This window comes from Grammomys surdaster, unplaced genomic scaffold (assembly GCF_004785775.1).
Source record: "Grammomys surdaster isolate TR1022 unplaced genomic scaffold, NIH_TR_1.0 125956, whole genome shotgun sequence".
Classification (NCBI taxonomy): Eukaryota; Metazoa; Chordata; class Mammalia; order Rodentia; family Muridae; genus Grammomys; species Grammomys surdaster.
In genome coordinates, this window is record NW_021620775.1 from 531615 (window position 1) to 556617 (window position 25003).

General features: G+C 47.8%; 2 protein-coding genes across 3 annotated transcripts; one reads left to right on the forward strand and one right to left on the reverse strand.

Moving 5' to 3' along the window:
• Positions 1-76: 76 nt before the first annotated feature.
• Ncbp2as2 (NCBP2 antisense 2 (head to head)) lies at positions 77-795 on the forward strand. The gene has a single exon (XM_028753819.1). It carries the CDS (start codon positions 114-116, stop codon positions 399-401), a length of 288 nt encoding a protein of 95 aa, XP_028609652.1. The 5' UTR covers positions 77-113; the 3' UTR covers positions 402-795.
• A 1316-nt stretch (positions 796-2111) lies between these two features.
• On the reverse strand, positions 2112-12647 carry Pigz (phosphatidylinositol glycan anchor biosynthesis class Z). 2 transcript variants are annotated; one of them, XM_028753815.1, is made up of 3 exons: positions 12456-12647; positions 5946-6139; positions 2112-3934 (listed from the first exon to the last, which is right to left on the reverse strand). In XM_028753815.1, exons 2-3 carry the CDS (start codon positions 6061-6063, stop codon positions 2376-2378), a joined length of 1677 nt encoding a protein of 558 aa, XP_028609648.1. In that variant the 5' UTR covers positions 6064-6139; positions 12456-12647; the 3' UTR covers positions 2112-2375. The 2 variants fall into 2 exon arrangements, with proteins under 2 accessions (XP_028609648.1, XP_028609647.1); XM_028753814.1 differs by lacking the exon at positions 12456-12647 and adding an exon at positions 11234-11259 and having other exon boundaries at positions 2167-3934.
• Positions 12648-25003: the final 12356 nt, after the last annotated feature.

The window sequence follows — 25003 nt, forward strand, 5'->3', positions numbered from 1 at the left end:
AGAACCTGGTACGGGTGTGTCGTCATCATGCAGCGCCGGCTAGTCCGTCGTTAAACTTGGCCGGCCGGAAGGCGAATACACTGTGCCTCGGGTTCCGGGCCGCTCGGAGAACGATGGTTTTCCGGCGGCTGCTGGCGGCCCTGCTGCACAACCCGCAGTTAGTGGAGCGGCTGTCCGAGTCGCGGCCCATCCGGCGGGCAGCGCAACTCACAGCCTTCGCGCTGTTACAGCTGCAACTGCGCGGCCACGATGCAGCCCGCCGTCTGCGCGCCCTCGCGGATAAGCCCCCGGGTTCCCTACGTCGCCGCGCCGCGAGGTTCAAGGACACTTTCACCGAAGAACTCCGCCGCAGCGTCCGGGACCGTCCAGGGCAACAGAAGGGTCCGGGCCCCAACGCGTAAGCATGGGCTGGGCTCTCACGGGCCGAGGTCACGAACCCTCCCTTCAGTGATCTACACCGACCTCAGCAGTCACGAGTCATCTCCAGGAGGCCACGCTGCTTCGAATCCTAACTCGGATATACAGATGCCTCAGGTCAAATGGACATGTGCCCGGTAGTCCTGCAGACGTAAAGACCTCGAAGTCCACCAGTGATAAAGAGTCTAGACCATAACGTAGTACTACTGAGAGCCATGGACAACCAGAAAGCAAGCCTGCCTTCTGCAAGCGGGACTGAAGCGGAATAAATGCTGCTGCGTCTGCACTGGTGCAGGAGAATACTAGGGAAGCTTGTAAATGAAATGACAACCCCGAGGCTTTCAAAATCTTTCATTAAATGTGTAAGCTGGTTAATAAGTCTGAATGTGGTATTTCTCAGACAAGGTGGAATGCCGGGGACTGTAGGATCCTGTTAATAATAGTTAACACGTTAAGCGTCTGTGTTGATATTTGCTTTCGAGATCTGCCTGGGTTGTGACTTAAAATTCCATTCCGTGAAGAAATGGAGGCCACTTTCCAAGTAACCCAAAGCCTTGCAGAGTGTGGTGAGCCCAGGGACTGTGTTGTTGACCACTCCCTACACTTTGCAGCTTTTTTTTTTTTTTTTTTTTTTTTTTTTTTTTGGTTTTTCGAGACAGAGTTTCTGTGTGTAGTCCTGGCTGTCCTGGAACTCACTCTGTAGACCAGGCTAGCCTCTAACTCTCGAACTCAGAAATCCGCCTGCCTCTGCCTCCCAAGTGCTGGGATTAACTTTGCAGCTTTTTATCCTGCCCAGGAACTGTCTTTTCTCCCACCAAAGCATTAAGGCCGCTGATCCCATAGCACATGGTGTTTCTTTTCTTCTTCCTCATTTTGAGGGTCGGTTTGGGGTACTCATTATGATCAGCTAACTGAACTGTGATCCATGCATGTATCCTGCCTTGCCATTTTGAGATTCTTAGCCCAATTTCTGGACCTTTGTATTTAGGCCACTCAGTTAATCTTAGCATCTAGAAGGCTTGAAGCTATTGGAAAGGTTTTACACTGGGTTCCAGATTCTGGGCAGTCTGTTCTCAGTTCCCACTGGGGCAGGCTACGAGGCCTTTCCAGCAGTGCTGAGAAGGTTTCTTGCTCTGGGAGAATGACTATTTTTTTCTTGGTTCTAGGGATCATGCCTACAGCCTTAAGCATGCTGAACAGACAGTCTGCCACTGAGCTATTCCTCAGTCTTGGAGAGAATGGCTGGAGAATTCCACCACCATTGAGAATTCCTCAAGACGAGTAGAAGGGGATAGGGAGGCGTTTTCTGGAATGGCTTGTTTTGGTAATAGCCAAACACTAAGTCCACGGGCACCATAGTGTCGTGAAATACACAACTACTGCTTCTTAGTTAAAGAGACATGTTTATCAAACTAGGAGATACATGCTGTGGGCCTCAGCAATGACACTAATCTTTGGACCCTCTGATCTGTTGTAAGATTGGGTGGTAGGCTGGCTGAGTGGAAGATGCTTTCTTACAATCACAGTTTGTGAGTTGAAGACTGGCTAAAGCTGGATGTGAGCCACCTGCTGTCTACTTCACGCTGTTATCTAGAAAGCCAGATTAGAAGTCAAATGATCGTCATGAAAGCAAGAAGTCAGGCATTGTGGGAGGCTTGCAGGAGGCCACTCAGGAATGTCATCCACAGTTGATTGTCTTTCATAACCAGGTGCTACTATATATTTTAAACATTACAGTGATTGGAAATAACGGCATAGAAACAGACAGGTGCCAGTGGTTATGCTAGATTACTTTGGGAACCTTGGCGTTGAAACCATGACTGGTCAGATCTTTGGTGTCTAAGGGAAAGGAATGTGGGCTTGCCTAAAACAACCTTTGGCTGTGTCCAGAAGAGACAGCAGCGGGGACCCTATTTCAGTGTCCCAGCTAAGCTGCTGGGTAGAACGTGGAGTGACTTCTAGGGCTGAATCTTGGGCTGCGTTGTCATAACAGGCTTCTCCAGTTCTATGATGTGAAGGCTAAGATGTGCCTTCCAAGCCCCACTGAGCAGGGAGGACAGGGCCGGAGGGTCCTCCAGGGTCAAGTGGGGAAACAGGAGAGTCTCATTCTTGAGGGGAAAATGGCACTTCTCCAGAGCATGCCTGTTGGTCCCAGGAGTTACCACAAAGAGTCGGCAGGGCCACGGCCCACCAGCCAGTTGGCAGGGGGGTTGTTTACTAAAGTTGCTCAGGGCTTGACACAGGACCCAGTCCTCAGCCCCGCCCATGTCTACCACCTCCACAGGTGATCCCAGGCCTGAGAGGTGTAGGAGGTGCTGGGGAGGCATGTAAGTGTGTGTGAAGAGAAGTGTGTAGTGGGTGGTGGTGCCTGAGAGGGCAGGTGCATGGACCACCTGCTCCAGGTACTTCAGGCCAGGTACCAGACCTCCCTGATGCAGGCACCCAAAGATGAGAGCGCCCAGGACATTGAAGAGGACCAGGGTACCCTTCCAGGGTATAAGTTGGGTTTGTGGACTGCACAGGAGGACTAGAGGGACTAGGAGGGGAATCAGAAATCTAGCCTCTTGGTGGCTAAAGGCGGATAGCAGGAGCAGGGGCGTGAAGTAGAGGAGAAGGAGGTAAGACTTGGAGCTAGACAACAGACCCTGGGCACTCGGCGCCCTCAAGAGGCCCGTTTGTGGAACTGCACGGAGGCAGGCATGGAGTTGTTGCCATGCAGCCCGCAGAGCCTGAGCATGCAATCCCCCAAAGAGCATGAAGCCATTGACTGCTAGGTGAGTGAGCCGTGCATGTGTGCCATGCCTTGCAAGGTTTTGGGGATCCAGGTTGTAGTACAAGAAGTTGATAGGCGTGAAAACGACGCCTGTGGATCTTGAGAGACTGGAGAAGTACCAGCTGTCCATGGCTACAAACAGCATTGCAACAAGAGCAGCCCCTGGCAACAGCACCAGGGCCTCCTGGATCAGGGCCTTGATGCCACCAAGTTCCAAAGCTCTATGGATGCCCCAGAGAGAGAGGGGGGCCAGAGCAAAGGCTAGAAAGGTTGGCCGATTGAAGAAGCCAGCAGCCACAATAGCACCAAGAAGATAGCTGTGCCACCGTGGACCTGAGGTAGGCTTCTTTGGTGTGGGACTCCTTGTCACATAAGGGGACACCAGCACCAGCAGCCAGGTGAAGAGCAGTCCCTCGATGGTGTTGGAGAAGGTTCTTGTGTAGAAAACCAGGGTGACATAGGAACCAGACAGCAGGCACAAGGCATTCCAACGATCTGCCCCCCACAACGGGGCCAGAGAGTATATAGCCCAGTCCAGGGCAAAGGAGAGGATAGTGAGAAGGAGTCGGGGCCCCACCAGCAGCATGTAGCCACTCACCAGACCAGGCCAGAACCCCAGCTCTTCCCAGAGCCTGAGCAACCAGAAGGTAGAGCCAGAGGTCAGCAGTGGGAAGACCACAGTGCGGCAGGAGCTGCTGGGGTAAAATTCCCAGGGCCGTGAAGCCTGCACACCCAGGATGTCCTCTGCAGAGAGAGAGGCAGGGATGAGCCAGTTCCAAGCTTAGGTTTGTGCTGGTTAACGTTCTGGGTTAGCACCAGGATTGCAAGGCCCCCTAGTGGACACTTCCCGCACAATCCCCGGCATCGCACCGCTTGGGGGGGTGTTACTGCTTTGATTGAGCTACTTTATGTGGGAGAGTCTCGGGTGGCCTGCCCTCTCTCCCCAGCTTTTTAACCGCAGAGAGCTTCCACCTGGATGCAGAGGAGACAGGCAAAGACACAAAACAGGAAAAGGATTTTATGTGTTTCCGCTTGTTTAAGGATGAAAGGGCTAACAGCAAGGAAAGAGTGAATGAATTCAATTCTGCCAACAAGAATGAGCTTGGAAGCCAGGTATGATGGTGCATGCCTGGAATCCCAGGGCTCGAGAGGCGGAGGTTGGAGAATCAAGAGATTAAGGTTATATCGTGAGTTTGTGACTAGACTACACCATGTAAGAGAGACTTATCTCAAAATAAATACAGGAGACTGAACTTTTTAACTGACAGTTCAGATCTACCTGTTGAACACTGTGGCAGTTAGGTGGAGGTCTCCCATGCGTACTTCCTGTCCTCAGGCTGAGTGTGCTGGTGTAACATTGGGGTGTAACTTGTAACATGGGGGGGGCGTTGCTAAGTCAGGAGGACTGTTAAAAGTTTGAGGTCAGCCTGGACTACACAGTGAGTTTGAGGCCAGCCTTAGCTGTAGAGAGAGGTAGTGTCTTAAAAGAGTAAGAAAAACAAAACAAGCCAAGTGTCTTTGAATCTTTCTCCTTTAGTCTGTTAGCTCAGCCCATGGCCAGAATATAAAGTTTTTTTTTTTTTGTTTTTTGTTTTTTTTTTTTTTTTTTATCTCCCAGCTGTTTCTGTGGCTAGATGTGATCATGTGATACCTTCTTTCTGACCAGTGGGATAGAGGTGTATAACAGAGCCAGGTATATGTGTGTGTGTGTGTGTGTGAGAGAGAGAGAGAGAGAGAGAGAGAGAGAGAGAGAGAGCGCTATAACTCTCAGTACTCAGGAGGCTTACTATGAAGATTGTCATGAGTTTAAGAGCAAGCCCAGACTGCAGTGAGAGACCTGTCTCAAAAAAAAGCCGGGCTGGAGAGATGGCTCAGTGGTTAAGAGCACTGACTACTCTTCCAGAAGTCCTGAGTTCAATTCCCAGCAACCACATGGTGGCTCACAAACATCTGTAATGGATTCTGATGCCCTCTTCTGGTGTGTCTGAAGACAGCTACAGTGTACTCATCATATATATAAAATAAATAAATAAAATCTTTGAAAAAAAAAAAAGCCTGCCACACTCCACACAAAGCTCTGGGTTCACTCCCCAGCACAGCATAAACCAAGCATGTTAGTACCTGCCAGTGACCACAGCACTCCAGAAGTTGGAGCCATATATATAGAATCGGGGGTTTGTGGCGATAGCCAGTTCACAGCCAGCCTGGGCTGCGTGAAAACTTGTCTCAAAAAAGAGGGTGAGCCTTGATGCCGGTTGTACATCATCACATCAGGTTTAATTGCAGGACTCAGGAGGTAGAGGCAGGAGGATCTCACTGAGTTTGAGTCTAGCCTGGTCTACATAATGAGCTTCAGAGACAACCCAGGCTTCAGAGAGACCCTGTCTTAAAAAACAAAAAAACAAAAAAAAAAGAAGAAGAAAAAGAAAGAGTAAAAGTGTATGTGTGTGACTAATGAACATGGTCTTAAGGGGTAAGACCCTTCTTCCTGAGCCTACGTCAAACAGCTTTCCCACTTCCATGATGTCAGTCACATCCTGAATGAAACCATTGTTCTGTTGGCCCAAGCAGGAAACATGGAAAGGGCTGGTATTTCATTAACAGCATCCAGAAGGAGAGGAAAATGTGAGTTCTCCACTTCAATTTCTAATCCCAGAGGCTGACCTTTGCCTACTTATGCGTCCACACGTGCATTCCCTCCCCACCCAATATGGACTGCTGCTAGCAATCTTTTTAACAGCGTGGGGAGTTTTACCTGCCATGACCTCGGGTGACTGGAAGAACTCATCTGGGTGTATGTAGCCAGTCTGGGGAAGGACACACCATAGGACTCGAAGCAGGCTGAGGCTACCCCAAATCACCCTGGCCGTCATTGTCACATCAGGTTGTCAGACACAGGACTGAAAAGTCTGTCACAGTTCTCACAGGTGTCAGTCTGGAGATCGACATCTGCTGGGAGTGACATTTGGTAGTTATTATAACATAGACCATACTACACGCTATCTGAAGACACTCAACATAAAAATGGCATTGATAAGATGTGATTACTGCACATCTGGACAGATTGGTACACATCTGGAACACCAGCATCTGAGAGGTTGATAGGTTGATGCAGAAAGATTTCAAGTTCCAGGCCAGCCTAGGATACTAAAAAAAAAAATAAAATAAAAGGAGGAAGAGGTGGAGGAGGAAGAGGAAGAAGAAGAAGAGGAGGAGGAGAAGAAAAAGATGTGATTATGGTTGTGTACCCAGTAATCTCAGCACTCAGGCAAACAGACAGGAGAAACTACAGTTAAAATGAATGTTAGGGGTGCGTAGGACCAAGGTTGGATTCCCAGCACCCACATGGTGGCTCACAACCACTTATACCCCAGTCTCAGAGGGTCCAACAACCTCTCCAACTTCCTCTGGCACCAGGCATGCACATGGTGCACATGCAGGCAAAACATTCATACACATAAAATAATAAAATACCTAAATAGAAAAAAGAAAGATGGGGCTAGAACGGCAAGTCTGGTAAACTGAGGAAGGTAAGAGGCTTGTATGAGGCAGACCAGTTAGGAAGGAAAGGGCTCTACCCAGCAGGATCTAGGAGAATCCCAGAAAGTGCCACCCCCAGGAAGAGCCCCACCTCCAGGAGCAGGCCAGAGACATCACTATGCTTTCCCTAGCAGACACTCAGCTGCAGAAAGTGTGGCTCAGATTAAAGTGTGTATCACCACACCTGGATTTGGAACTTGCTCTGTTCTAGGCTGGTGTTGAGCTCAAAGATCAGCTTGCCTCAGTTTCCAGGGATTAAAGGTGTGTTTTACCTTGCCTGGGCCTAAGCTTTTCATGGCCACTATGCCTCAAGATCTGGATCAAAAGCATGTGTCATCCCATGTCAAGATCCCAGTAAGAAGCCTGTGTCCTCTAGTCTCAAGATCTGAATCACAGGTGTGTCCTCCATCTCTGGATTGTAGTTCATTCTGGATGGAGTCAAGGTGACCACTTGGTATGATAGCTATCATACCAAGTATGGTGACACAGCTTGTATTTTTAGCTGTCCTAGAATTCATTATGTAGACCAGGCTAGCCTCAAACCCACAGAGATCCACCTGCCTCTGCCTCTCAAGGCTGGGATTAAGGGCATGCACCACCATGATGGGCATGCCTCAGGCTTGTAATCCTAGCACATGGGAGATGGAGGCCTGAGCACGACTGCAGTGGATGGTCAGATGGATCTACACTGTGTGGTTACATGACCGTGGACCCCAGTCCAGCCAGCTAGGGATGCATAGTGAGACTGTCTCAAAGAAAAGGCCAAAAACTGGTATAACAGGAAAGTCCCAGCAAAGATGGCTCACTCACAACCATCTCACACCTTCTAACCATCCACATCTTCTCCTGTGTCAGTCTTCCAATGTCTGATTCCCATGCCTTTACCCTCAGTGTTCATACACTCACACTAGACGCCTCTCAGATGTACACAGCAGATACCCCTCAAGACTGGGGATTCAGTTTGATGAGTGTCTTAGTTAGAGTTTTATTGTTGTGACCACAGCAACTCTTAGAAAGGAAAACATTTAATTGAGGCTGCCTTACAGTTCAGAGGTTTAGTCCATTATCATCATGGTGGGAAACATGGTAGCATGCAGGCAGGAGAAGGAGTTGAAAGTCCTGGCTTGCCTTGAACTCGTGATCCTCCTGCCTCCGGAGCGCTGGCTTACAGTCATTATGGCCTTTAAACCTAGTCAACCAAGAAAACCAATTCCCCAATGTGCCCATTTAGAAAACTCACCCGTAAGCTTCTTTCCTTCTGCAGAGCCTGGTGGCATATAACTGTCATCCATGTACTTGGAAGGCTGAGGCAGAAGGATTGTAAAATTTGAGTCCAACCTGGTCTACACAGTAATTTCTGGGTTACCATGGGCAACTTATGACCTCCCTGTCTCCAACCAAATGTTTTCTGAGAGTTTGGGATGTAGCTTCATGAGAGGACAATTCCCTAGCAAGCACAGACCCTGGGTTTAACCCCAGAACCACAAAGTTCCATTCTTCTACATCTACTGTCCCCACATCTGTCCTGTGTTAGAGAATTGTAACAGTAGAGAGTGCATGTTCAGACTTAGTGTGACAGACCTCATGAATAGGGCTGGGCTACATACATCTAGATCTGTGGTGCAGGCCGTTGGGAAGGGGGTGCTGGATGCAGTTCCTTAGCAGAGCTAAATCTGCAGTTCCCAGAGAGAGTTGATTTCTCCTTCATATTTTCCCTTGAGACAGGGTTTCCCTGTGTAGCCCTGGCTGGCCTCAAACTCAGAAATCTTCCTGCCTCTGCCTCCCAAGTGCTGGGATTAAAGGTCTGTGTTACCATGCTAAGTTAGACAGTCTTCTTTTAAACACAGCTTTATTGGAACATAGCTAATAGTCCATACAATTCGTCCATATAAATATTAGAATGAAACATTCACATAGGTATAACCACTGTTTTTAGCTTTAAGTTTATGTATATTGATACTTTGCCTGCATGTGTGTCTGCACATGTACATGGAGTGCCCATGGAGCCCAGAAGAGGGCACAGGGTCTCTCGGAACTGGATTTACAGACAGTTGTCAGTTGCCATGCAGGTGATGGGAATTACTCCCAGGTCCTCTGGAAGATCAGCCAGTGCTCTTAACTACTGAGCTACCCTTCTATAACCAAACCACAGGTTTAAAAAAAATTATGTATTTTTATTTTATGTGCATTGGTGTTTTGCCTACACAGTTGTCTATGTGAGGATGTTGAATCCCCTGAAACTGAAGTTACAGATGGTGAGGAGCTATCATGTGGGTGCTGGGAATTGAACCCGGGCCCTCTGGAAAGAAACTCAGTGCTCTTAACCACTGAGCAATCTCTCCACACATACCCCAGTCTTAAATGATCTCTCTTTCTCTCTCTCTCTCTCTCTCTCTCTCTCTCTCTCTCTCTCTCTCTCTCTCTCTCTCTCTGTCTCTCTTGGTTTTTCGAGACAGGGTTTCTCTGTATAGCCTGGGCTGTCCTGGAACTCACTCTGTAGACCAGGCTGCAAGTGCTGGGATTAAAGGCGTGTGCAACCACTGCCGAGCTTTAAATGATCTCTTTTATGTTTGTTTTAGGAGATGATGTTTCATTATCCTGTCCAGGCTGGGCTCTTGTGATTCCTGTTTCACCTCTCTAACTAGCTGGGACTACAGATGCTCGCCTCCATGCCCTTCTCAGTATTTCATTCATCCTCACAGTTTTTAGTCCTGTTATTATCCCCTGCGCCCCTTTAAAAACGCGAATGGATGTTTTGCTTTCATGTGTATCTGTGCACTTTGTGCATGCAGTGCCCATGGAGGCCAGAAGAGGGCGCAGGACCTCCTGGAACCGCAGTGATGGACAGTTAGTTGTGAGTCACCATGTGAATGCTGGGTATACTATACTTTTGTAGTTATCTGGTCACAGATCATTTCTTTGCCTTTCTGGGCTGATATTCCCCAACTAGAAATCTCCCACTAAGATCGACTGGGATCCAACTTAGAGCCATCAGGATCTTCTACAAGAGCTCTCAACCACTGAGCCATCTCTCCAGCTTTGACATTCCTGTCTTATAAAGAGGCCACAGGCTTTTAGCCTTAGTTAACAGAACTGTTAAGGTGGTAAAATAAAGGCTTAGACCACATCTGGTTGACTCCAGAGGTGCCTGTACTCAGTCTGCCAGCTGTCTGTACCACCCTTGGGCACAGCCAGCTCACCAGTACCTCATCTTCCCCAAACGAGTCTACTCTGGCTCCTCTTCTCATCCCTCACTACGTACGTCATACCAACTTTGCTTTGGTCATTCCTGGAAAGTGGTTCCCATTCTTCATCCCACCATCGCTGAATCATATGAGTCTAGCGATGGCCTCACGCTGTAGCCCAGCCTCCCCCAGCCTGCAGATGACTCTGCAGGATTCTGGGTGGCTGAAGCCCTAGGATTGGTTGCCTGTAGCTGACCTCAGCCTTGCCACGGCACACAGCTATGTGTAAGGAGAGAGATATTGAAATGAGCCAAGGCAGACTGTGGCCACCTCTTTGCCCTCACCTCTTTGCCCTCACCTCTCTGCTCCCTTCTTTCTCCCTGGCTGTGTCCTCTTCTCCACTGTAGCTAGAGACCAGATCCCTGTGCTCCGAGGTTGGGCACAGCCCAGAGCCTGGATTGCCTCCTTTAAGCCCTTCTTTTAGGTACAATTTGGTGTTACAGCCACACCATGTTTTTTAATAGCCCTTCTAGTCTGAGGCATTTCTGAAAGTTTTTTGCTTACTGTTGCTGCCATTGTTTGTCACACCAATAGCATGGAGGTTAAAGGCAGCTGTGGCATCGAGCAACTTGGGGTTCAAGTCCCTCCTCTGTCACTTGCTGGGAGTGAGACAGCATTCAGTCTCAAAACCCCAATTTATATCTCAGCTATAGATGAGCTTCCTGATGACCAGTGGCTCTCACAGTCTGTCAATAACAGGTTACAGAAGTGGTCTTAGAGGTGCCCCCCCCCCCCCCCGCAGACATCCAAAGGGGCGGAGCCAATGCAGGGGGTGTGGCAAATCAACTGGAGTTAGACTCCTGGTTCAGACAACTGAACACACAACTGCTCGGATCCAAATCTGCAGTCCCCTGGCTAAGAGTCTCCCAGAATGGGACATGTCCCAGCAGGGGGGACATGTTGGGTTAAAGGGACTGCTCCCAGGATGTAGAGATGACACTATGGGGCAGGGGAGTGAACGTGATGACCAAGAAGATGGGCGCTACAGGCGTGCCATGGTGCAGGGCAGGCAGCAGGAAGAGACCGTGTCGGTGGCAGGGGTACAGCAAGCAGGAACCACAATGCGTGGCACAGGGATTGGGGGAGGCTGGGGAAGAGGTCACACCTGTTGGACGGGAGAAGAGAGGAAGCAAGAGAATGCCAGCTGAGTCAGAGGCCTAGGCCTGCTTCCTGGTGACTCTGAAGACTCTGATGTGCAGCGCCATACCCGCTCAGGGGGCTGCAGTCCTGTGTGGCTCAGCACAAGGAAAGTCCCTACCTTCAAACTGAAGCTTCTTCCTGACAGAGCTGCTGGGTCCTGGCCAATGAGATGTGCGGAGATCCGTAGGATCCCTCCTCCTGGACCTAGCGTCTGGAGGAATTTTTAATTGTTAATTGTTAATTGAGGACTCTAGCACGACCACCCTGTGCTCCTGCTCGTCAAGGTCAGGAATCTCTCCGTTTCCAGGATCCATATCGGGCATAGAATGAGAATGACTCTCCTAAATCCGTGTTTTGGCTGGCATTTCCTTCACCCTCGCTTTAACCCCGAGGCTACACTGAGCTGTGCAGGGCCTCTACCTTTAAAGCACTGCAAGATTGGGGTCGGCCGCCTCCTTTATTGGTTGCTGGAAGGGAAATGTTTGTTCTTTGATTAACATGAAATACAACATCCAGCGTTAAACACATCAGGAGAGTGAAAGAGAGCGACGGGTCCCCATTGGCCGGAGCATACCATTTAACTCTTCGTACCCTCGCAGTTCCAGGCCATATAATGGAAACTCCACTTTGTACCGGGAAGATTCAAGGCCCTGGCCGTCTTGATAGTGCTTCTCAATAATTTGGGGTAAAGGTGTCTGGAGATGAGTGACATTTGAGGACATGGGGAGTCCCTCCTCTTTACAGAAAGCAGCAACTGTCCCTGTCACGATGATGTGTGTTGCAAAGACCTACACGACCACCAACAAGGAAGCTTTGCTCTGGCCCACAGGGTCCCCTTTCCTTTGCCATGTCCTCATGGGACCCCTGGGCCTCATACTTCCAGCGGGAAAGGCAGACTTGGTTTGACTTCCCTAGCTAAAAGTAGGGGATCTCCCGGTGTACAGAAGTCAGTTTCTACACTTTGCAGCGTTTTAAAATGTATGGGACCTTGCTGCTGTGTTATAGACGGGGACACTGAGCCCCAGTGTGTCTCTGGAACCACCCCAGGCAAATCTGGTACCAGGAGAGGACACAAACCTAGGCATTTCTGTTTGGGCCCAAAGTCAGTGCGCTAAATTGGAAAGTACCCTGAGCCCCCCTTCCCTGGAAAATGTCATCACTGAGTCCCCGTCTCCCCCTAGACCCTTGCCGGTCGATGCTCTTACAGCCTGCAGAGCAGATTGGGGACAGCTGCGGGTGAGAGCCTCAGCTTTCCTGCGAGTCTATAGACTGTGAGCAAACATAAAGGTGGACACAGTTGCCTGCCCCATTGCGCCCTCATCCCGTCCCCAGCCACTCACCCGAGCTGTGCTGCACCTGCCGCGCTGGCTACCGGGGTCGCTGGACCGAAAGCCTGCACCCGAGGCCCTAAAGCCCTGCGCCTGAGGGACAGAGGGCTGCAGGGCGGGGTGGGGCGATGGCCTTCCCTCTCCACAGCCGGCTCTGGACTTCAACCAGGGAATTAGGCCAAAGGATCAGGCAGGAGTAGCTACCCGGAGCGGAGAAGGATGGGAACAAGTGTGAGTGCCCCCGCCCCTAGTCCCGCAGTCTGCAGTGGTCGCGGTGGGGACTCCTGAGGGACCCAGGCGGGCTGTGACTAATTCTACTTTGCCTTTCTGTGAGTGCATTGTCAGCAGCCCCTCCTTGTAAACCCATGCGCGATAAGCTTCCTTTTTTAGTACTAGTACAGTTAACGCCAAAGCGTTTCTCGCCTTTCGTTTTGTTTGCTTGTTTTAAAACGGGGCTAGGTGGCCTCGAACTCGCCTTTCTCCTGCTCAGTCTCCCGAGAGCTGGATAAAAGGCGTCCGCCACCACACCAGCTTTTGGTCACACATCTTTTCGAAACAATCACCCTGGGCTGAGGGTGAACTCGGTGGCACAGAGCTAGCCTAGCATGTATGAGGCCCTGCGGTCTTCTTTAGCCCCTAACAATAGCAAACGCCACTCAAACCAAACCAAACCAAACTGACACCCGCGGAGGTTCCCGAGTCAGGGGCGGCGATCGCCTAAGGGCGGCCACGCCCTGCTTTCTTGCACAGTGGGGCTGGGGTTGTGGCCCTTCTGCAGCTGGGTCTGTTCTCCCGGGATTCTGAGCCCTCCAGGCAGCTGTCAGGGGCAGCGCCTTTTATGCTGACACAGGTCCTGTCTGTTCCTTTGTTCATGATGCAGGCAGGGACAGGCGATTTGCTTCATAGCCGGCTGGAGAGAGCCAAGGGTCGCCGGAGTCCTGGCACCGCCTGCGTGACAGGGCGGGGGGCTTCCGGGGCGACTAGCACCGATGCCATATGCGAGGAGGGCGGTGCGCCGAGCGGAGGGAGCCAGGCGGTGCGGTGCCCACCACGCAGGGACGCGTCACAGCCCCCCTCCGCAGATCTATGCACCACTCTGGAGCCTGTCGTTTCCCGGGTCCCTCGAATCCCCGCCTACAGCTGGAGAGACGTGCGGCCTGAGGGCTGTGACGCTGCCCCCTGGCGGCACGACGTCTTCCTAAGCCCGACTCTAAACTGGTAGCAAGGAGGCCTGCTAAATCCTGATTTTGGAAGGTTTTGGATCAGAGTCGCCTACTTGTACTCCCTTCATGCTCCACAACAGTGTTCACATTAAACAAACAAAAAACAGCAAAGAAACCAAAGAACGACTGTACCGAAGTATAATTTACATACAATTAATGCCAGAAACTATTCACATTCTCTGAGTCCTGAGGCTTTTGACAAATAAAAGGCGGGGCTAGCTACTGTTCCAGCTCAAAATCCACATCTTCATCCCCTCCACAAGTTCTCTCCTGTCCTCCTTGCAGCCTTTTGACCTCTGCCTGATATGGACTGTTCTGATCTCCATTATTGTTGCCTGTCGTTCCCAGAATGTTGTCTAAATAGAAGCAGTCAGCCAGTGTTCTCTTGTGCCTGGCTCTTTTCACATGCCTTTAAAATCCACCCCAGTGGCTGAATACAACAGATGCATTGTCTGCTCTTCTGTGTTGAGCTCCATCACAGGACAGAGGCTACATACCTAGCCTTGGCCTGACAGAGGTCCAGGAACTTTGACCAGGATATTTGCAATCCCCCCATCAGGGCAGTGGAGGGCAGCCAACTGCCTAGGTATATGACCTGTGATCCCTTGTCCCCTTCACAGGAGATTTGAACATACTGACGAGTGCTCTTCTCTGGTTAAGGTCTGAATTATTCCTAGAAAGACAGCTCTCTCTAGAAGAAACCTGCTGCTCCCCCTTAAAAAAGAAACAAGGTCTGGTGTGGTAGGTGTGTGAACTGCAGAGCAGGTGACTCAATGGAACACATTGAATATGGTTGGTGTATTATAGATCCCAGGGAGAACAGGGGTGACTGCTGGGATTCCGGGGCAGGTAGGACAGATGGACAGGTAGGCCAAGACCTTCATCAGAGCCAGGAAGAATTCCCGGGCAACATCTAATTGGCTTGTTTAGTTAAAGAAAGCAGGCTTGAGTGGAATGGCTAAGAAGCAGGAACAGTGGAGGGTTGGAAGTCTGGACCACTGTATTAAGTTGCTGGAGGGGCAGAGAGCTGGCAACTCACAGGTGACTAAGCCTTGCTCTGGAGGAAGTCAGCGCTGAACTCAAAATGGACTCCAGGGTAACATGCAATCTTTAATCCTTGCCGGACTGTGTCTCCATCCTTCCTCCTTTGTCAGTGGGGTTTTCCTCTGCATGGAGACACCACACACTCATCCATTTAAACACTTTGGGCTGGCATCCAGGCACCCTCTCAGAGCCCCAAGGTGGGATATTTGGGTTGTTTTCAGCTGGGGATACTATGAATAAAAATGACTTTCATATGCATATAAAAGCCACTGTGTGCACATCTGTTTTCATTTCTTTTGGAAAAGTACCTAGAAGTGTGTGGACTGGCTTGAGAGGGTGTGGTTTGCTTCTGCTCAGGCACTGAAGGATGAATAAGGACACACACAGTTCTGCAGTGACTTTGTCACTGACCTATTACCTACCCCACTTCTGCCCCTTTAACTTTTCTTTTTAGACAGGGTATCACCAAGTTGTCCAGGCTGAACATAAACTCACTCTGTAGCTCAGGCTAGCCTCGACCCCGTTAGTATCCTGCAGCTTCCGGCGCACTCCCTGTGATCCTAATTACAGCCTCGTCCCAATAGACCTGAGCGGGCTAGTCCTTTGCTACCTCTATAGGAGGCTGTCAATTTTTTTTGCAAATGTTTTGCAAAGCAGTTTCTCTATTCCCGTTAAAGTACATGGTAACCTATAACTTGGCTTTGAATCTTCATTTGTGTTCACCCTCTCCCTCTGTATCTCTCTCTCTTCTTCCCTCCCTCCTTCCCCCTCTCTCCCTCCACCTGAGTATAGGGTTTCTGGCATTCAACTCCCAGCTCACTCCCCCATCTCTCCTGCGTAGAAAGTTTCAGTGCTTGAGCCAGGACCTGGGAACTGATGCATACTAGACAAACGCCCCAGCACTGACACAGTCCCAGGCTTCCATTTTGTATCTTTTCAACAGTAACTCTCAAAAACCAGATTCTAGTTGTGACAGCATCTAATTTGTTAAAAATATCCCAAGCTGGGCGTAGTGGTACATACCTGCAGTATCTTGTGAGGTGGAGGCAGAGACGGGGGTTAATACACATTTGAGACTGGCCTAGGGAATACTACACCCCTTTGCAAAACACCCAAGATAATTTGTTCATTTCTGGATCATACTGGGTTTGGTGTTGGGATTGAACACAGGACTCTGAGTCTGCTAGGCAAGTACTCTACCCTTATCCCTTAAAATGAATGTGTACATATGTGGGGTGGTGGGGGTGTTTGTGTGTGCATGCACACACTTATGTGTTCATGTATGTACTGTATGTATTCATGTATGTACGCTCATGAGTGTGTGTTCATACATGTACATGTGTGTGTGTGTAGTGATAAAACATTTTCAATTATAGACAAAAACTTAGGAAAATTTAAAGTAAATTTATCACTCTGGATTTCTGATTAACTCAGGTCTCATTTATCCTTTATGTGGATATCCAGTTTGCCAGCTTAGTTTAAAGACCTTCTTTTACTGTTTGACTGACACTGATAACCTTCAGGCTCCATTGCTGTTAGGCCAGGCATGGCCTCTGGACACCTATTACTTGTGCTAGCGGCCTGGAGGCGTGTTGGCATTTTAGTACAACGACTTATGCTCTTGTAGGTTAACTTGTGTGGGTGTGGGGTGTGTCTTGCTATAAAGTGTATACTTTATCCTGGGGCAATGAAGGGCTGGTGAAATGCTTTCAACAATAGGACAATGGCTTGGCCAGGTTTTCCGTTCACACATATGTTATTCAGAGCAAAGGCTGGAGACTAGAAGGGGGCGTGCTGACTAGTAAGGGCTAATTCACCTTATGCCAGGCATGTTTCTCGCTTAATCTCATTTAATCTTTTCAACTGGGCTAAGTGGTATTGTTTTGAGGCAGGGTCTGGCTATGTGGCCCAGGCTGGCCTTGCAGCCTGCTAGCCTATCTGCCTCAGACTCACAAGTGCTGAGATTACAGGTGAGTGCCACCATGCCCTCAGATGTCATGATGTCATTAAGAGATGATTGGGAGGAGGAGGTATAACAGTCCCTTTTTTCCTTTTATTTTCTTTTTAGTTTCATGCAACAGGGTCTCACTCTGCAGTAGTCTTGGTGGCTGTGAATTTGTGGCAATCTGCTCTGCTCCTGACGGTACAGGCTTGTATCCCCAAACCCAGCTTCTGCCATTTTCTTATAGACTCACTGGCATCTGTGTGGTGGCTCACACCATAATCCCAGAAGTTGGAGACATGAAGACTGCTACAAGTTCAAGGCCAGCCTGGGATATACAGTGAGTTCTAGGCAATGTGTGAACTCAATGCTGTTATTGAGTTCTTTTTTTTTTTTTTGTTTTGGTTTTTCGAGACAGGGTTTCTCTTATAGCCCGGGCTGTCCTGGAACTCTGTAGACCAGGCTGGCCTCGAACTCAGAAATCCACCTGTCTCTGCCTGAGTTCTATTCTCTTACTGGTGGCTCATAACTCACTAATCTTGTGAGATTAAATACTTTACACAGGGGATTAAACTTCACCACAAGCCAGATGCATACCAGTAATCCCAGCATTCGGGAGCTGAAGGCAAGAGGAGCAGAAAGCATCCGATGTTATCAGCTACATGAGACCCTGTCAAAAAGAAAGGGGAGGGGCAGGCAGGGCCAGCAAGATGGCTCAACAGGAGAGGGTGCTTCCCACCATTGACCTGCCTTCAATCCACATGTGGAAAAAGAGACCTGACTCACACAGGCTGTCCTCTGCCCTCTACTTGTGCCCTGTGTCAAATGCTTCACCCCCAAATACACATGCAGCTAGGTTTGTTTGGGAAGAGACAACATCAATTGAGAAAATATCCCCCACTAGATTGGCCGTATGCTAGCCTGTGGGACATTTTAATTCCTGATTGATGTGGGACAACCCAGACCATTGTAAGTAGTAGCACTCCTGGGCTGGTGGTCCTGGGCTCTATAAGAAAGTGGGCTGAGCAAACCATAGGAAGAAGGCCAGTTAGCAGCATCCCTCCATGGCCTCTGCATCAGCTTCTGCCTCCAGGCTCCTGTCCTGTTGAGTTTCTGTTCTGACTTCTTTCAATGATGGACTGTGCTGTGCCACTATAAGCGGAATTAAATGCTTTCCTCCCCAAGCTGATTTTGGTCAATGGTATTTTATCACAGCAATAGTCAATAGTTACCCTAACTAGGACAATAAAGAAATATGAAAGAAATGCATTCTTAAAAATTAGAGAGAGAAGCTGGGCAGTGGTGGCGCATGCCTTTAATCCCAGCACTTGGGAGGCAGAAGCAGGTAGATTTCTGAGTTCGAGGCCAGCCTGGTCTACAGAGTGAGTTCCAGGACAGCCAGGGCTATGCAGAGAAAACCTGTCTTGAAAAACCAACAAAACAAAACAAAACACAACAAAACAAAACAAAACCAAAAAAAATTAGAGAGAGAAGTGGAGAGAGAGAAAGATGGTGTGTGTGTGTGTGGGGGGGAGAAACAAGAGAGAGAGAGAGAGAGAGAGAGAGAGAGAGAGAGAGAGAGAGAGAAACAAAAGTAAAAAAACCTTTCATAGTTTTAAGAGGTCAATTATAGTAAGAACCGTCCTCTAATGGCCCCAGTTAACTCTGTTTGCAGCCTGTTTAAGTGTGACCTTGGACCAGTGGTCGTGTCACAAAGACTACAGTTGCAAAGGACCGGGAGGGCGGTGCTCAGACAGGATCAGTATCTGCCCCAGTTTATTAGCAGCCTACAGCCCTTCAGAGTTCCTTATCTTCTGGTCCATTTCTATTTCCTGTCCCTCCTGGTTCCCAGCACAGGCATACATTCTACTGTGCTTGGGGTAATCCCTACGTCTTCATAAAACATATGTTTCCGTGTGTGTGTGTGTGTGTGTGTGTGTGTAAGAGAGAGAGAGGGCAAGAGAGAGACAGACAGACAGACAGAGACAGAGAGACAGAGAGACAGAGAGACAGAGAGACAGAGATCACACACACAAAAATTGCAGATTGGAGAGACTCAAAACTTTTTTATTGGATATTTCCTTTATTTATACTTCAGTTGTTTCCCCCTTTTCAGGTCTCCCCTTAGGAAACCCCCTATCCCATCCCCCTCCCCCTGCCTCTATGAGGGTGATCTCCACCTACTCACCCACTCCCACCTTCCCACCCTGGCATTCCCCTACACTGGGGCATCGAACACCCTAAGGCCCAAGGGCCACTCCTCCCACTGACGTCCAACAAGGCCATCCTCTGCCACATACGCAGCCAGAGCCATGGGTCCCTCCATGTGTACTCTTTGGTTGGTGGTCCAGTCCCTGGGAGCTCTGGGGGTCTGGCCAGTTGACACTGTTGCTTCCCCCATGGGGCTGCAACCCCCCTCAGCTCCTTCAGTCTCTTCTCCAACTCCTCCATCGGAGACCCCACACTCAGTCTCCAGTCCAGTGGTTGGCTGCGAGCATCCACCTCTACAGACTTGAAAACTTTTAAAACTTATTTTTTTTTAAATATAGGGATTTATTATGTAGCACTGGCTGTCCTCTAACTCACTGTGTGGGTCAGGCTGAGCTCCAACACACAGAACACACAGAGATCCATCTGTTTCTAATTCTTGAGTGCAGGGATTAGAGGCCTGTGTCACTACACCTGGCTCTGTGGAGTTTTACAAACTATTGAAAAGCATATCAGAGCTCCAGGAATACTAATACACAGAAAGGAAGACAACTAAAAATAAGCCCATACCGATGTCTCCATCAAGCCCCTCTGGGGTCAGGGGTCACAGTGGAAGAGGAAACAGAAAGACGGAGAGAGCAGAGGGGATGGCTGGCACTAAGGAGCACTGTCACAGGACTGACAGAGACTGTCACCATATACAAGGGCTGCATAGGTTCAAGCCAGACGGGGGTGGGGGTTGAGGGGCCAGCCCTGAGACCGGAAGTGAACACAAGGCCCTACCCTAACCAGGAAGCTAGCTACCACTGATACCTGCAGGCAAAGGCAAAGCCAGATTCTGTCACCAAGGTCTCCCTGTACATCAACCACACTGCAGGGCAGGCCCATGCACTTCTGCAGGGTTCTGTTTTATTTTGCTTTGTTTGGGGATTTTTTTTATTTTACTTGTTTGATTTGATTTTTGATTTGTGAAAGCCTTTGTGCTTCTTGGGTTGTTATTGTTTTGCCTCTGTGGGCACCAGGCACACAAGTGGCACATAAGGAAGGAACACTCATCCCAGGAGAATAAAGAGCAATACAAGACATAGCAGAGAGTGTGTCAGGCACAGTGGCACAAACCTGATCCCAGCATCCTGGGGGCTGAGGCAAGAAAACACATCTGGGCCAGCCAGGGCTATGTAACAAGACCCCACCTCAGGAACAAAACTTAAGAAGAGGATTGCTTCTTAATATATAGTAAATATAATAAATAAAATAACAATATAAATAAACTAAAAATGTATAAAAATAATAAAGGCAGATAGTACATCCAAGTTCCAAAGCCTTGTTAAAGACCAGCTTTGACAACAAAGGGTAAACTGAGGCAGTCAGTGAAGTGTGGATGGTGATTGGGGTCAGTGCTGATGGCAGCTGATGGGCTGCTGCTGCTGGCATCCTGTGATTAGAGAGAAAAAAAGGGAGGAAATGCAAACATACACACATATACATACACATAGAAGCTCCAGCATCTTTACATATGCAAATGCATACATAGATACATACAGACAGACACACAGACAAACACATACACACTCACACATTAGATGACTGAAGCAAAGCTCCAACAAGCAGGCTCCAAGAATTTTACATATATATATATATATATATATATATATATATATATATATACACATATATGCACATATACACATACATACCTGGTGAGTGGATGGAACAAAGTTTCAACACACTCTCATGAGAACTTTATACATATACATACATACACATACATGTATACACATATACACATATATACATGTATATACGTATATACACACATACACATTTACATATACAATTATACACATATACATATATACTGCACATATACATGTCTTCACATATACACATATATATGTATACACATATATAATATATACACATATACACATGGTTGATGGGTAGAAGAAACAATGTTCCAACAACTTTATTCTTTCTCCAATGGCTTATATAAGCAATTATCCCAGCATAATTTTTCTAGCAGTATAAAATTATGATGCGGTTACCTTCTAGATTTCTTCTAGTCAATGACTATGAAAAAAAACCAGTATGTTCTCCAATATTTTTTTAAGAAATATCATTACATAGTACAGGTAAAGAAAACAAATTATTCCCAAGAACTCATGTACATTAATAACTTAGCACCTCGGTATAGATTAACAAAGTGCAAGCAAGCAAGGTAGTTTTCTCAGTCAATTTCTCTTGCTGGCAGGCAGCAATCTGTGGTTATAAAGAAAGCATTATTTTTTATTATTTATCTTTAAAAGTAATCTTCTAAGAATCCTAAAAGAATCATAAATCTAAACTTTTATATAAAAATCAGCCATATCTACTTTAAATCCTCAGAATGCATATCTACTCATCCATAATTTTTTTTTGGTTGTTATTTATTTATTTTATGTATGAGAGTACACTGTCTCTGTCTTCAGACACACCAGAAGAGGGCATCGGATCCCATTACAGATGGTTGTGAGCCACCATGTAGTTGCTGGGAATTGAACTCAGGACCTTTGGAAGAGTAGTCAGTGCTCTTAACCATTGAGCTATCTCTCCAGTCCCACAATTCTTAATAAATCCTATCAAGAGCCGGGCGGTGGTGGCGCATGCCTTTAATCCCAGCACTTGGGAGGCAGAGGCAGGTGGATTTCTGAGTTCGAGGCCAGCCTGGTCTTCAGAGTGAGTTAAGAAATCAGTCGTCACCAGTCCAGCCTCAGCGAGTCACGTCAGCCAGTACTACCTTTGCTCTTGTTCCCTGACCATAAAGGTCCCCAGCTTAACTGTTAAGAGCGTGCCTTTCCGAATTTCAAATTGTTCCCTAAGATTTTCTATATCAGAGTCAGTAACAAAAACACCTTAACCTAGCCTACTAACAATTTTATTTTTCCAAATGTTTTCTAAGGGTGGTGGTCATTGGTGATAATCTACATCTCTAAGTTCTTCTCTAGGGTGGTGATTGAGTCATCAATCTGCTCCAGCAGCACTGACTGAGAAAGACAAAGCACTCTTGTTGAGAGTGCCAGAGATACTGCCCAGTGAGGGGCTGGAAGCCCCTTAGAGTTTTCCTATAACTCTTAGATTCAGAGGGATGTGAGGGCAGCAAGCAGAACAGAACTCCATAACAGCAAGAAGTTCTCGGGGCATGTGGTCCTCCGGATTGTGCCACACTGAGCCGCACCTATCATGGCTGTGCTAACCAGGGGGCTGAATTCCATGTGTTCCAAAGCCATTTGTCATTCCTCCTGCATGGCCCTTGGCCATAGTAAGAGGAAGCTTGGCATAGTAGTTCATGCCTGTAATCCCAGCACTCAGGAGGACTCTGAGGCAGGAGGATCAAAGTTCAAGCTTAGCCTGAGTGCTATAGCAAGACCTCGTCTCAAAAATAGATGAATGTACACAGTAACTTTATACACACTATTCCATTGCTCTACCCAGGAGTTGTGTAGGAATTTGCTGTGTAACATAATAAAATTCCCCACTCCAAACCAGCAGGCAGTGGAGGCACACATCTTTATTTCCAGCACATGGGAGGCAGAGGCAGGGGGGGATCTCTGAGTTTGTGGCTAGCCTGGACTACAGAGTGAGTTCCAGAACAACCAGGACTACACAGAGAAAACAAAACAAAACACAAAACAAAACAGAAGTGATCCCTTCCAGGCAGGCCCAGAGTCTCACACCTGCAACCTCAGTCTCTCAAGAGGCAGAGGTAGGGGCCCTGAGGGCACAAGGCCAACCTGGGCTATTGTACCTGTTACTTTTCTGTTGCTGTGATAAAACACCATGGCCAAGGCAACTTATAGGAGGAAGAGTGTGCCAGGCTTATGTTTCCAGAGGGATAAGAATCCACTGGGGCTGGAAATGAGACAGCCAGCAGCAGACATAGTGGCTGGAACAGAAGCTGGGAACCAAAGTGGGAAGCCAGAAAGGCTGAGAGACAGCAAACTAGGATTGACACCAGTCTTTAAACTCTCAAAACCCTCCCCTAAGGAACATACTTCCTCCGGCAAGGCCACCTCCTACACTGACCTAAACAGCTGGGGACCAGTTTCAAATGTCAGAGAGTGGAGGACATTTATCATTCAAACCACCACAGCCATGCAGTGAGACCTCGTATCACACAAACAACAAAAACCCTGATGCTGTTTGTACTGGACTCTTATTAAATTTATGCATCAAGTCAGGGTCAATGGACATTCTGAAAAGCTAATGTATTTTCTATATGTTTAGATTTCTTCTTTAGCAGAATTAATTTTTTTAAATCCATTTGTTTTCTGTTATGTGTCTGAGGGTTTTGCCTGCATTCTGTATGTGCACTATGCATAATGAACACATTACGTTTGGCCTTTGGAGGTCAGAAGAAGGTGTCAAATCCCATAGGACTGGAGTTACAGATGGTTGTAAGCAGCCATGGGGGATGAGAATTAAATCCAGGCTCTCTGCAAGAACCGTGAGGACTCTTAACCACTGAGCCCTCTCTTCAGCATCTTAAAGTTTAAAAAGTTTAATTCATAAGAATATTACACACATCTCATCAAGTTTATTCCTTTTTTAAAAAAAAGATTTATTTAATGTATGTGAGCACACTGTTACTGTCTTCAGACACACCAGAAGAGGGCATCAGATCCCATCACAGATGGTTGTGAGCTACCATGTAGTTGCTGGGAATTGAACTCAGGACCTCTGGAAGAGCAACCAGTGCTCTTAACCACTGAGCCATCTCGCCAGCCCCCAGGTTTATTCCTAATTGTTGAGCTTTGCAGGTTTTATTCTTATTATGTGATGGACTTGAATTTTTCTTCAATCAGTTCTAATAAGACACTTTGTGTTTTTTGTTTTTTGTTGTGAGACAAGGTCTCACTATGTAGTCCTACCTCTCCTAGAACTGACTGTGTGCTTAAAATCCCAGAGATCTGCTGGCCTCAACTTCCCTATGGTGGCACTACAGGTAGGAATCACCATGCTGGTCTGATGTCTATATTTAACACATTAAATTCCAAACATCTTTACTGAATTAGTATATCTATATATCTATATCTATAAATTCATATATTAATATATAATTATTTCATATATATATATGAATTAATTGTAAACATAATTTTAAATGCTTTAAAAACAGAAGAAAGACCCCCATCCATATCTGAGATGCTATTGACTGTTGATAGCTTCTGGGGAGGGAGAGTTAGTTTTCCTTTAAGGGTGTGGCCTGGCAGGTCTACCATGTTCCAGTGCGTGGTCCCACACTGATGACACAGGCAGCACAAACTGGACTTTGTAGGTTATAGAAGGAGGAGGAAGAGGAGGAGAAGGAGGAAGGGGAAGAGGGGAAGGAGGGTAGAAGAAAGGAAGGAAGGAAGGAAGGAAGGAAGGAAGGAAGGAAGGAAGGAAGGAAGGAAGGACACACAAAGTTGAGCTGAAAGAGGGAGCTCATGGATGGGTCTGAGAGAAGCAAGGGGAGAATTCGGGGGTGAACATGACTGGCAGCATGCAGGCAGACATGGTGCTGGAGAAGTCAAGAGGTCTACATCCAGATGTGTAGGCAGCAGGAAGAGAGAGAGAGAGATACACTGGGCCTGGCTTGAGCTTCTGAAATGAAACCTCAAAGCCCATCCCCAGTGACACACTTCCTCTAACAAGGCCATACCTCCTCATAGTGCCACTGCCTATGGGCCGATGGTGGCCATTTTTATTCAAACCACCACAATGATCAAAATACATTCCATGCAATTCTCGAAACATAAAAAGGAAAATATATTGGAAAAAGGAGAGAAAAGGGAAGGAAGAAAAGAGAGAGGAATAAGGGAGAGAGGAAGAAAGGAGACAGACACAAAGAGAAAGAGAAACCTTACTTCTATTCAGTGATTTTTTTTCCCATACTCCCTGTTTTCCTGAGCCCTATACCGCCTTACCCTGGTTTTCCTTGGGCCTCACTCTTGGAGTCATCTATTGCATGGCTTTGGACGAACTGATTCCACATAGGGTTCATCACTAAAATCTTTCATGCTCCTCAGCTTCACCCTGGCCAGCCCCACCGATTGTTCTTCTTGTTGCCCTCTCCATAGTTTTATGTTTTCCAGGAGGTCATAGAGTCGGAAGTGACTGTATAC

Excerpts from the sequence above, each read along its gene's own strand:
- Pigz (XM_028753815.1), bottom strand. The coding sequence starts at position 6,063 with ATGACGGCCAGGGTGATTTGGGGTAGCCTCAGCCTGCTTCGAGTCCTA. Across the intron at positions 3,935-5,945 it reads GTCACCCGAGGTCATGGCAG|AGGACATCCTGGGTGTGCAG; the intron begins GTAAAACTCCCC and ends CTCTCTCTGCAG.
- Ncbp2as2 (XM_028753819.1), top strand. The coding sequence starts at position 114 with ATGGTTTTCCGGCGGCTGCTGGCGGCCCTGCTGCACAACCCGCAGTTA.